The sequence below is a fragment of the Ptychodera flava genome (assembly GCF_041260155.1).
Source record: "Ptychodera flava strain L36383 chromosome 3 unlocalized genomic scaffold, AS_Pfla_20210202 Scaffold_25__1_contigs__length_14229661_pilon, whole genome shotgun sequence".
NCBI classification, from domain to species: domain Eukaryota; kingdom Metazoa; phylum Hemichordata; class Enteropneusta; family Ptychoderidae; genus Ptychodera; species Ptychodera flava.
The window spans coordinates 9,354,002-9,366,668 of NW_027248279.1; the positions used below are offsets into that span (position 1 = coordinate 9,354,002).

Below are 12,667 nucleotides of genomic sequence, written 5' to 3' on the forward strand. Positions count from 1 at the left end.
TCAAGAAATTTTGGAAAATTTTAAAAGTTTAAGTGCATCATAGAACTTTGATCACAATATCTATTATGTCATGTGATAATACTAATGCCAGTAACATGCACATCTCTCATGCACATCGCTAACAAAAATATCTCACTTCACACATGCTACAAATTGATGCCAAACACACTGTTTCCGTAGCGATATACAATCTCGCGACTTTCTCTTTGACATCAAAATGGTCATGTCATGCACTTTGATGGATGTCTCCATGACAACCATTTCCACGGAACTGACATGGACATCCAAGAAGCAACAACAAAGCAGATGGGTGTGTCTTAGAACTAGCAGCATGCAAGTGTGGTTATCAGCCCTCTGTGTGGCTTTTCACTTTGTATCAGGGACAGATTATCTGCACTTGAACTTGAAGGCACACTGTTGTCACTCATCTCTAAGAACATGGTACACCAATGATTGTCTAAAGACTTGACAGTGCCCTCTTGATAGATACACAATATTTATCAACTTTCAAACAAACAGTACTGTACGCATAACTCAATAACTGCATAATGTTGACAAACCCGGCTGTTTAATCAATGTGTTTATAGTTTCTCTTCCTACAATATGAATGTTACATCCAGCCATAGCCTTGACAAGTACAAATTATGTAATTACACAAGGCAGTCACCTTCACATAGAATCTGTTACATGAAATATTGTCTGCTGGTGACAGATTTTACTCTCTGCCAAATTTATTGACTTATGCCCCAGCAGAATTTTAAAAATATTTGTTTCAAATCAATTTTTATTCCCGTTGATGGCAGTGTACCTTGAAGTGACAGCAGTACCTTATGCAATATTTCATTGCGGTTTTTGGTGGAAAATATCTTCCTTTTTTGCACCAAATGTGAAGAGTGATGGAAAGCAGTGTTGAAGAAACCCTGCCATCGTCTGTATGGTTTGAAGCTGTCGCTAACCAGCATGTCAGAGTGACTTATTCTGCTGTTTGACTAACTCTAGGAACACTTAGTGATTTGAACCCTTTGAGTGCCAAAGTCACTTCTTGTCACCCAGTCATTTTGTTTCAAAGTTTTTCAATAATTTTGATCAAAAACTGTAGCTAATGAAAAGTGACATCCATTTGGTCCAAAATATTAAAAAATTATTGAAAAAAACATGAAAATTGGTAAGATGTTGAATTAAAATTTGGTTTGGAAAAATGACGGCACTCTGAGGGTTAATGGTATCTGTAAAGGCCTTTTGCATTTCTGATTCAAAATAATTGTGGAATTGTTCTTACCAAACAATATGATAGTAATTCTATACTGAGCATGTAGGAATCTTTTATTCCAAGACACAAATGAAGACTTCCTGTTACATTATTAGAGTAATTATAATTTCACCAAAATATTGTTGACAGACAACTTGACATAGAAATCTGTCAACACCAACAATTGATTGACAAAGAGGATTACAAACCACTGGACTATTGTTTCCTTGTTCTGCTCAAAAGTTAGTTTTAATGATGGTAGTATAACATATGACCTCTAAAATTATTGCCCTTTGTCATTTTTCTTGTTTATATAGCCAAGTCTGTCAGATTTTCTTTTAAAAACATGTCCACCAAATACTTTTCTTTGAAAGTGTCAAGACTTAGGATATAATTTTACATTCCAAGCAAATATTAATTCTGTTATTGATTTATTTTTCCATGAAATTGCACATCCTTTAGTGTCTTACTTTATTTCTTTGTAAAATGTCTGTTTGTCTTCTAGTCTGCCTGTATTATTCAGCATGTTGGTACTCCCTTCCCAATGTCTTGTCTATATGTCTGGAAAAGTGTTCATATTTCTCAGCATGTTAGTTTTCCCTCTCCAAATGTCTTGTCTGTGCGTCTTGTAGTCTGCCTGTTTTTCTGAGCATGTTTGGGTATCCCCTTCCATCAACCTTTTTTCATGTAACCACTCCTTGTTGTTGTTTCTTTTGTTTAACACAGACGAACCAGAATCCACTTATGTGAATGCCCCTCGGCCCGACGAACCACCCTTTATGATAAACGGACAACCTCAAGGTAACACAGAAGTCCAAACCAGGTCATGAATTCTGGCAAAAATAAAATGACTGTCACATATAGGTTATTTTGACATGAAAAAGATGGTCTGAGGGGCAAATCTGCCAAATACAGGCACACTTTTTCACAACAACATGACATCAGCATTTTCTCATTGTAAAATGTATTGGATGACATCACTGTTTTTAATCTAACGATAAATAAAACTTCATTTTATGGTCAAACATAATGGTAATAAAGCTTCATACTTCTAAATTTAAATTCCTTCTCTGTCTTGTCATCTCTGTAATGACCTCTCACCTTTCACCTTTGACATTTAACTCTACCTTCCTGTCACAAGGTGGGCATGCATAAAGGTATTTTGGACACGAGAGGGCTCTCTTTGCTGAATGGCATTACAGTAGCATTACATTACTCTGCAGAACTTTGTATGGTTTGAAATTAATTCCCACAAACTCATATCTATGATGTAAGTTTTTTTCACCAAAAATGTAAAACGTACAATATACTATTTACGTTATTTCAGAAAATATTCTTTATATTTAAATGAGTGTTAAGGGTTTGTACATAGCACTGCTTAAACCTGATCAGTCATGTTTCATTCAAAGTTTATACCCACACTTTATTTTCAATATTTCAATGTCTCTCAATATTAAGGTGCTTGAAATCCATGACACATGTCATCCAAAAAATGATAAGCTTATTTCTAATGTTCTCCAAGCAGAAAAGGGAGGGGTCCCAGTTACAGTGAAAATTAATCAAATTTGACATGTATTCTTAGAAATATGCCTTGACCTTGTTGCAACCTGGACACAAGTGTCTGTTCTCTCAATGTCTCTATCTTTTCTTGCCTTTTTTGAAGTAAAATACATATTGCAATACTAATGTACTATTTGTCTCTCCTGTAGCATCTGTATTAGTATCTGATTTAGGTATCTAACTTTTCATTTCCAGCAATCTGACAGTACGGTTATTATGACTGTCAGTCCAAACACTGTATCAGATGTGATAACACAATGGCAGAGCACAACATCACTCATAACATGCACAGACTGACTGACTGTCAATCACAAGCTGATTTACACGTGTCTTACAGCTCACTCCATAATAACACCCTGAGTTGCAGGATATAACTCCCTGACTTCATGACAAATTTGGTACAGCCTTTGTCTCTGTAGGCCGTACCATTCTGAAGTAGGGATGCAAAGACCTAATTTCATTGTTCGCTATTAATATGTTATGTGTCTCACTCTCTGGTTCATAGATATTTCTTTGTTTTTCTTAATAATAATATTCATTATCATTTCTTTGATCATGTATTCTAACATTCATCATTAAAATGTAACCCTGTCTGCCTCTAGCTTTGGTACAGTCCCCATTGTTTGAGTTACTGGGTTAAACTACTTTTGTAGGCAATGGGCGTGTTTTAGTGACAGAAAGCAAAACCTAAAAGCAAGCTACTAATGTGCCTCAGTCTTGAATCTATGGGAGTATTTGCTGCGGGTTATATGCACCTCTGTCAGATTGATATTTCCCTTGTCAATGCATGTACTGGCTGCATGGACAAACTGCAAATAGAGCTAAGAACAGATCAACAAATGTTTTTGAAAATCATGGATAACTTGTTGGCAACATGGCTGTCAGTAAAAGCAGTTCAGTGTTGGGGCATCATTCTTCAGTCTTGCACTGGTTTGCTACGCAAATATCAACAAAGAATCACAAATAATATATGCACAGTGTTTTTGCTGAGGGCGGTACGCAGGTAGATGTTACCAGGGTTACAGTGTTTTTGCTGAGGGCGGTACCCCGGTAAATGTTACCAGGGTTCCCCAGTCATTTTATTGGGGTTCCCCTTGGTATATCAATGCAATCAGATTACTGATTAGGGGAAAGCAGAAATACTACCGGGGTTCCCAAATCATTTACTTATATTCCCAAACCTTAGCAAAAACACTGCTGCAATCAGGATTTTGTCTCTTATATATTTGAAAAACAAATCTCTCAAGTTTCCTTCAGCCAAGTCACTGCAAGTGTTTTTCCTGTAGTACAGTGGTGCATATTACCGTCTTTGTTTGTATATCTCCAATTGATATTTACAGGGATATTTAAGAACATGCATTGGGGAGCTGAGGACAAATTATCCATCATGAATTCTCTAGATTATTCTCAGTTACCTTTTGGTGTGCTTTGATATTAGCAGCAGAAGATTACATTTCTTAATAGGAAGTAAAGTACAAAGATTGTCACGGTTTTTATCCTTTGTTGTCAAACTCTAGTAATACATAGGATACCTCCAATTAGATGACATTTATATCTGTTGTAGAAGTGAATTTATGAAGGTTTTGTCAATACCATGTCAATAGCCAACATCAATGTCAGTCAGTCACTAGTGGCTAGTTCCTATAGAGGATTTCAAGGCTAGTTCCTATAGAGGATTTCCAGGCTAGTTCTTATAGAGGATTTCAAGGCTAGTTCCTATAGAGGATTTCAAGGCTAGTTCCTATAGAGGATTTCAAGGCTAGTTCCTATAGAGGATTTCAAGGCTAGTTCCTATAGAGGATTTCAAGGCTAGTTCCTATAGAGGATTTCCAGGCTAGTTCTTATAGAGGATTTCAAGGTTAGTTCCTATAGAGGATTTCAAGGCTAGTTCCTATAGAGGATTTCCAGGCTAGTTCTTATAGAGGATTTCCAGCTAGTTCTTATCGAGGATTTCAAGGTTAGTTCCTATAGAGGATTTCAAGGCTAGTTCCTATAGAGGATTTCCAGGCTAGTTCCTATAGAGGATTTCAAGGCTACTTCCTATAGAGGATTTCAAGGCTAGTTCCTATAGAGGATATCAAGGCTAGTTTTATAGAGGATTTCCAGGCTAGTTCTTATCGAGGATTTCAAGGCTAGTTCCTATAGAGGATTTCAAGGCTAGTTCCTATAGAGGATTTCAAGGCTAGTTCCTATAGAGGATTTCCAGGCTAGTTCCTATAGAGGATTTCCAGGCTAGTTCTTATAGAGGATTTCAAGGTTAGTTCCTATAGAGGATTTCAAGGCTAGTTCCTATAGCGGATTTCAAGGCTAGTTCTTATAGAGGATTTCAGGCTAGTTCCTATAGAGGATTTCAAGGCTAGTTCCTATAGAGGATTTCAAGGCTAGTTCCTATAGAGGATTTCAAGGCTAGTTCCTATAGAGGATTTCAAGGCTAGTTCCTATAGAGGATTTCAAGGCTAGTTCCTATAGAGGATTTCAAGGCTAGTTCCTATAGAGGATTTCAAGGCTAGTTCCTATAGAGGATTTCCAGGCTAGTTCCTATAGAGGATTTCCAGGCTAGTTCTTATAGAGGATTTCAAGGCTACTTATAGAGGATTTCCAGGCTAGTTCCTATAGAGGATTTCAGGCTAGTTCCTATAGAGGATTTCAAGGCTAGTTCCTATAGAGGATTTCAAGGTTAGTTCCTATAGAGGATTTCAAGGCTAGTTCTTATAGAGGATTTCAAGGCTAGTTCTTATAGAGGATTTCAAGGCTACTTATAGAGGATTTCCAGGCTAGTTCCTATAGAGGATTTCAAGGCTAGTTCCTATAGAGGATTTCAAGGCTAGTTCCTATAGAGGATTTCAAGGCTAGTTCCTATAGAGGATTTCAAGGCTAGTTCCTATAGAGGATTTCCAGGCTAGTTCCTATAGAGGATTTCCAGGCTAGTTCTTATAGAGGATTTCAAGGCTAGTTCCTATAGAGGATTTCAAGGCTAGTTCCTATAGAGGATTTCAAGGCTAGTTCCTATAGAGGATTTCAAGGCTAGTTCCTATAGAGGATTTCCAGGCTAGTTCCTATAGAGGATTTCCAGGCTAGTTCTTATAGAGGATTTCAAGGCTAGTTCCTATAGAGGATTTCAAGGCTAGTTCTTATAGAGGATTTCAAGGCTAGTTCCTATAGAGGATTTCCAGGCTAGTTCCTATAGAGGATTTCCAGGCTAGTTCTTATAGAGGATTTCAAGGCTAGTTCCTATAGAGGATTTCAAGGCTAGTTCCTATAGAGGATTTCAAGGCTAGTTCCTATAGAGGATTTCAAGGCTAGTTCCTATAGAGGATTTCAAGGCAAGTTCCTATAGAGGATTTCAAGGCTAGTTCTTATGCAGGATTTTTATGCTAGTTTCTATACAGGATATCAAACTTTGTTCCCACGCAGGATTTTGTGGCTGGTTCTTTTGTATAGTTCCTCTGAAGGATTTCATTGCTGGTTCTATAGGATTTCATTGCTGAATTCTGTGTCTGTGTTTTTTTCATCACAGAGTCTGATGCTCCAGAGGAGACCAAAATTGAAGAGCCGCAAGATTCTGACAGCAAAGATAAATCACCAACAGAAGAGAAGGTAAGCGAGGAACCAAAAGAACCTGCCACCGAACCTGCACAAGAATAAAAACAAAAGAAGTTCAGTTTCAGAATAAAACATAAAACGGGGACCAAAGACTTACGAAGAAGATTTTGACGGCTGAATTGAACAAGAACTTTGACCATGGAATACCATGTTTGGGCATGGAGTTTGCCATATAAGGAATTTTAGGCTGTTGTTTGCCATATAAGGAATTTTAGGCTGTTATTGCCCATACTAGAGAGTTTTTTGAAATAAATTGCTTCTTAACATAATTTCAATGAGACGAATGCCATATATGGAAGTGTATTAATTAATTGCCATACTGGTCAATCCAGAATTACCATATTTGGAAGTGGTGATACCTTATATGGTGGTGTTTTGATGTTGCAAAAACCAAAGCAATCTTCTTGAAGACTTGCTTTACTTGGTTGCAGAATTTTTAACTTGACGATGTTATTCCTTGAATATTACTTTTTTAAAGAATTAATTAGTTGTGTAGCAGGCTTTGAGAATTTTAAGCACTGATAATTTTAACTTCATGCCCAGACTCTGAGGTTAACCATGTGGTGAATGCAGTCTGTTCCATCTTACCTGCAAGGTCCCTGCACCCTAGTTCTATAGTTTTTTTTTCAAACAGCTTTATCATTTTGTGAACTGGAAATGCAAATTCACCAGCGTTCTCTAACTTCTTATGTTGGGGTTTTCATTTCTCTGGCTCTGTAAAAGGGCACTGACCCCTTACAGGTCAGTGAACTTTCCGGAGTGGGCTACCTCAAAACAATGTGTGTTTGTACATACATACATGATAGCTTTTACTTGACAGTTTTTGGATAAACCAACTAATGATATAACCAAAGGTAATGTAAGTTCCTACGCTGTTGACTCTTAAACAATTTCAAATATCACCATTTTTATAAACTTTTAGGACATCTTCTAGCAGTTCAAGGAGTTGACATTTTCAACTATTCAATTCCTGTTTTCATGATCTAAATAAGCCCCAAATGAATTTCACTTCATCTGTTTTCACGATGGTGTCTTCATCAAACTGCAAATTGTCCATCTTTATCTGCTTCATGATGTCCTAAAACGCAAACAGTGCACAGTAACAAGAATGCTGATTGGCTGATAACTGAACATCGCTAAGTAACAAAAATGCTGATTGGCTGATAATTAAACATTGCTAAATAACAGGAATGCTGATTGGCTTATAGCAGGACATTTGCCTGTAACAGGAATGCCCATTGCTTTTAAATAGCTTGTAAACTGGCAGTGCTTACATCTTTCATTGTGTAGAGGAAAAACTTTTAAAACATTGAATGGAGAAAACGTACGCCTTTCCCCAGTTCATATGAAAAAAATGACACAAAATATCAGATTTTATGCCGCTATCATTTCATTATGAAGCTTTTGTTTGGCAAATTTGCAAAATCAACTGCTCAAATCTGCATAAGTTGTCTGACAATGATGACAGCTGAACAAATGATACTGACACTAGGCTTGAAGTTTATTTTCGTTAACAGTCTTTTTAAAAGCGGTAAAGCTAACAGGAAAGGCTGTGTTTGTTCTATCAATGTACCAAGTGATGGGCTTGAAGAGAGGCTGAACAAGGACAAACAAGATGTAGTTTGTTTTTTTTTGGACACTTTGGGTTGAATCCTTTTTGTAATAACAGGGAAAGAAGACAAACGATGAAGTGGTCTACGCTGAACTTGATCACGGTAAACCAAAGGAAGACACAGCCACTCCAGTCAAAGAACCTACACAATATGCCACCATAGATTTTGCAAGGACTTCGCAGAGACCAGGCCAGCCAACCAGTCTGTAAGCCGGTTGGCATTCTATTTTGTTTTATAGCACTGTGTAACATCTACTCTCCCACCCCATTCTATTCCTCGGAAGAGGAGAACAAAATAGCTGATGAAAGAAATTCCATGTAACAGATACACACAACACTGCACCAACTGACCGTTATTATGGTCAGAAAGTCAAAAATACACCCCATGTTTCTCATCGTTAATCTTGCTGTCTAGTTTATTCAACAAGAAACATTTGGCTTTTGTGTTCATCTGTCACTGAATATCAATGTTTCATGTGTGCCTGTTCACCAGAAAATGCAAATGATGTCAAGTTAGATAATAGTTTGCTGATATTATCAGTAGAGTAGAGTAGATTAGACCCTGCACTAGTGAAGAGAGGTTTCTGTCGGGATGATATAGCATCCTGGATATGTTGTCAGTGAGAGAGAGCCCTCACAGATGACACAGAAGAAAAACACCTCACTTCAAAGAAGATTGTCTTTCTGTGAATGATGGCCTGTTTATTTGCTGTCAAGTTTCAATTTGAGACAAGACATGTTGCCATGACTACGGTGATCAGAGCATGCTGTGCTGTTCTCACGTTTCATATAGTTTTCAAACTAAGTGGTTGAGCCGTAATTTTGAACCAACACTATATATAGCAAACCAAATACTTAGAATCACTGTAATAATTGTCTGGTCTCTTCCAAATCTTTGCAAAATCTTGCATATCACAAAGGCGTGCACCAATCACCTCCATACTTTCTGCATGAATGTAGTTGTGCTCAATTTGATAGGATAGGTCTGTTTTGGCAATTCCATTCATAATGAAGGGATGTGCAGGCCAAATGAGAGGGACACCATTACTCCCTGTTGCACATACTGAAATATTTTTTTTTAATCATTGTATTTTGTATATATTGATTTCGTAGCGAGTAGTTTTGTACCAGTTGAAATGAATTGTGGGCATGTTTTAACAGAGTAGTAAGCACATCTGTTTTAGTGTACCAACCCCACTGTAACAGTGGTTTATTCCAAACAAAATGGCTGTCGTATTTAGGGCTCTGAAAATTATCAGCACTCTGGGGCTTTTACAGAAGCCCACTCACGTAAGTTGGCTGAAAGTTCAAAACATTTTTCTTTCCTTCTATCCCACATCTCATGTTGAGATTATTGACGAAAATCCGGAAAAAAAATTAAAAAAATACAAAAATTAAATTTTTGAAACAAATGTAATCTGTTGATTTAAATGTAGGATATGAGGCTGTTTTTGAATGGCAATGCTGTCCATGAAATATGTAGCTGTAAACAGTGTTTAAAATTTAGCTGTAGTCAAAACTTTAAACAAAAACTTGCATCTTATCAGTGTTCACGTTGGAGTTTGTAAAGTAGTTTTGAAAGTAAGTCTTACAGATAAGTATAAAATTGAATGTTTGTTTTTTTTGATGAAATTAAGTGCTTTATTCCCAAAACAAGAAAAAAAGAAATGTTTTTAGCTTCAGCAGTTTATGATGCACTGAAGAAAATCTGTTACGATAGGGAAGTGAGATGTAAAGCAATTTGAACCACAGAACAATTCTTTAAGGAGTCATTTTAGGAAACATATCTTTTATCACATGAAACAATATATTCCACCCTTGGCTGCAGAATGGAAACAGCCTTTATCCAGAACAAACCATTCTGTAAGGAAGGGATTGAAACCAATCCCAATGTAGATATCTATCTTCTTGATTCAGGGGAACCTAACCTCCCTCAATGCATCGGTGGTGTAGTCTAATAAATACGAAACTGGATTGTTCCATTATTGGAGAGGGGGTTGATCATGCATCTTGATGTGCTGACTTACTAAGTATCTGTGCTTGTTGAAAGTGATTAATTTTTTTAAGAGTAATGTTGTTTTAGCAAAGAAAATAAATTTTCATGATTGTTTTTGAAACTTTTAGTTATGAATTTGCTGTTTTTTTCCCTCTGAGGGAAGAGTCCCATCAAAGTCGTGTCAGATGATTTCTAAAAATATAAATTCATGACGAAGTAAGCAAAATCCATGCATATTTTTAAGTCCTGTTCTGTGTGATATGGAAATGTCAAATGGCATTGTACAAGGACAAAGTCATACACCATCCATATGCCAATTTGACATGGTGAGAAAATACAAATATATCTGCCAAGATTTTGACTGGGTCAAAATATCATGATTGGGAGACAAAGAGTTCATTTTCTTACTGTTTTGTATATTTTGAAAACTATTGCGTCAGATTACTACAGTGTACCATACGATACCTTCTATAGTTTTGTTTTTGTCGTTGCAGAAATTAGAGAAATGAGTTGGTTTTGTAGTTTAACAGTTGCCATCAATTTGCTTAAAACCATGCGTCATTTTTTTCACTGCCAAACTTCCAGTTTGTGGCTTTTTTGTGAGTGGATTGAAAATGGAATGTGCCAACCTCTGACCTTTGGCCTTGAAAGGTCAGTCAATGGGAAACAAAGGTGAAGGTTAGTCAACTGTCATTGAAGGAAAAGTCGTGCGTTTCAAATGTGTGCAAGGATCTTTTAATTCATTTCCTTTTCAACTTTTGCGAACCAGTATGCATAAACAGCCAACCTTTCATTTATTTAAAAACCAGGCCAAAAATTTTCTATTGTATCTTGTTGCTATATGATTTTTGATGGTGCAGTAATATAGCTTGTTTTTTTCCCCAAACAGTCAACCTTGAGTTGAAAGCAGTTAGGATGAAAACAATATTTATTTCCTGGTTACAAAGTGTGTTTGGTAATCTTCAAGTCATATTTAAAGTTATGTGCAAGGATGAGAACAAAAGCAATTTTTAGCCTGGTGCTGGAAAGAGTGGTACAAGTAACTAATATCTTTCATTGAAGCTAATAATTTCAGTCAATGCACTGAAGGAATTAGCTTGCAAAGAAGATATGCATACTAGATGCAACTGACAAACAAAACCTTTAAAATTGTACTTTTTTGAATTGACTTGATCGCCTTTTTTTTGCAAAAAGTATGTGATGAATTTGCCATTTCAATCTTCCTCAGAGTTCTTGATTGTTTATTAAAACATTGTTTTTTCACATAGTTTGGGTAATGGAGGTGACTTGTCATGGTTTGTAAAATTCTCTATTTTTGTAGTGTGCATTCTCACTGTAGTAAGTAGTACATATGAATCTTATACTGACCATATCAGTCCTAGAATTCTGCTATTTGAATGTTTACCAAATCAATGTGTTTGTCAATTGGGCTGTTTTCAGCAATGTAGAACTTTAACATTGAAACAAAGGAACTCTCAGTGCCATTCTTTGGGGGCGCACTCATGATTTTTTTATTTGTCACATTGGTGGTGAAATCGCAATTGTTGTAAGTTGGTGTTTAAAAGCCAGGCTCAGTTCCACTGTGGTCTCTTCAGTAATTGAACACTGTGTCAATGTGTGGCAGGGGAGAGGGCATTGTTTTAATTATCCATTCAGCTCACTGCTTCCAACATTTCTGGTCTAGTTCTTGCCAATATTCAGGATTGGAGCTAACCGTACAGAAACTAGGCTGAAAAATACTATGGCAACTGCCAGTTCTGTGTCAGATGTGAAATTTATAGTTTTCAATTTCACAAAATTTTTCATGAGAGTATATTGTCTTTCCATGACAGATCAGCTCTCTTCTCTTTCTTGAATTCCTAGCATTGACTTTTTATTTATTGGTTTCAACAAAGCCCCCTCCCCATAACCATTGTTATGCCCAGTGAACGTGTATAAGGCTTGTAAATTTTCACTGTACTTAGCAGAATCTGTAAGCATTACCATTTGAATATCTCTAACTGTGACTTCAAAAATCTTTGGAAAATAATTATCATAGTTTTAAGATGGTAGGTAGTAGATAATGAAAATCAAAGCGTAAATGTAACTGAATAATGGTATAAGAGTTCATCAGTTTTTGTGGGACCCGCTCTGTGGGCTCACTCTAGTCTTTTACATTTGACACAAGTGCCCTGGTCACATTCTTTGTTGATTATTCAGTAAAAATAATTAAAATGCTATGATTTTTGAAACCAATCCATATCCTGTCTTTGACTCTCTTCAGTGATTTGTTGTATCAGTCCATCATTATACTCAGGATTAAAATAAAAGTTGACTTTACTAACAACTGTATGAGTGTTAATTGTTTTCACCTTTAACCTCTGGGTAAGGATTTGCTTTGACTTCTAACCGCTTGACAACTATTGCTTTTGACCTTTAACCTCTAGACAGTTGCTTTGACTTTTAACCTATGGACAAAAACTTCTGTTGCTGTAGGTCTTTTAAACCTTTAGTGTTGTCAACAAATAATTTGACCTTTGTGACCCCAATATCCATGTTGAGATTTCTAGTGATGTCACTGAAAACATGAGGCTTTCATTATTTCATGTATGTGTGGAAAGATTAAAAGGGATAGAAACTCTTGTACAGTGATACCAGGCATCAGTCA

At 36.5% G+C, this 12,667-nt stretch overlaps 1 protein-coding gene across 6 annotated transcripts in view; it reads left to right on the forward strand.

Annotated features, from left to right (window-relative positions):
• LOC139125575 (nephrin-like) overlaps nt 1-12,346 on the forward strand; it is an 82,771-nt gene extending 70,425 nt beyond the window's left edge. For 4 of the 6 annotated variants that reach the window (XM_070691671.1, XM_070691673.1, XM_070691674.1 and 1 more), the window contains exons 15-17: nt 1,976-2,050; nt 6,327-6,406; nt 8,082-12,346. In XM_070691671.1, the coding sequence (XP_070547772.1) occupies nt 1,976-2,050; nt 6,327-6,406; nt 8,082-8,234 (308 nt within the window). In that variant the 3' untranslated portion in view covers nt 8,235-12,346. Of the gene's footprint in view, nt 1-1,975; nt 2,051-6,326; nt 7,266-8,081 lie in introns of those variants that run through there. The other 2 variants (XM_070691675.1, XM_070691676.1) reach the window with 2 other exon arrangements.
• Nucleotides 12,347-12,667: the final 321 nt, after the last annotated feature.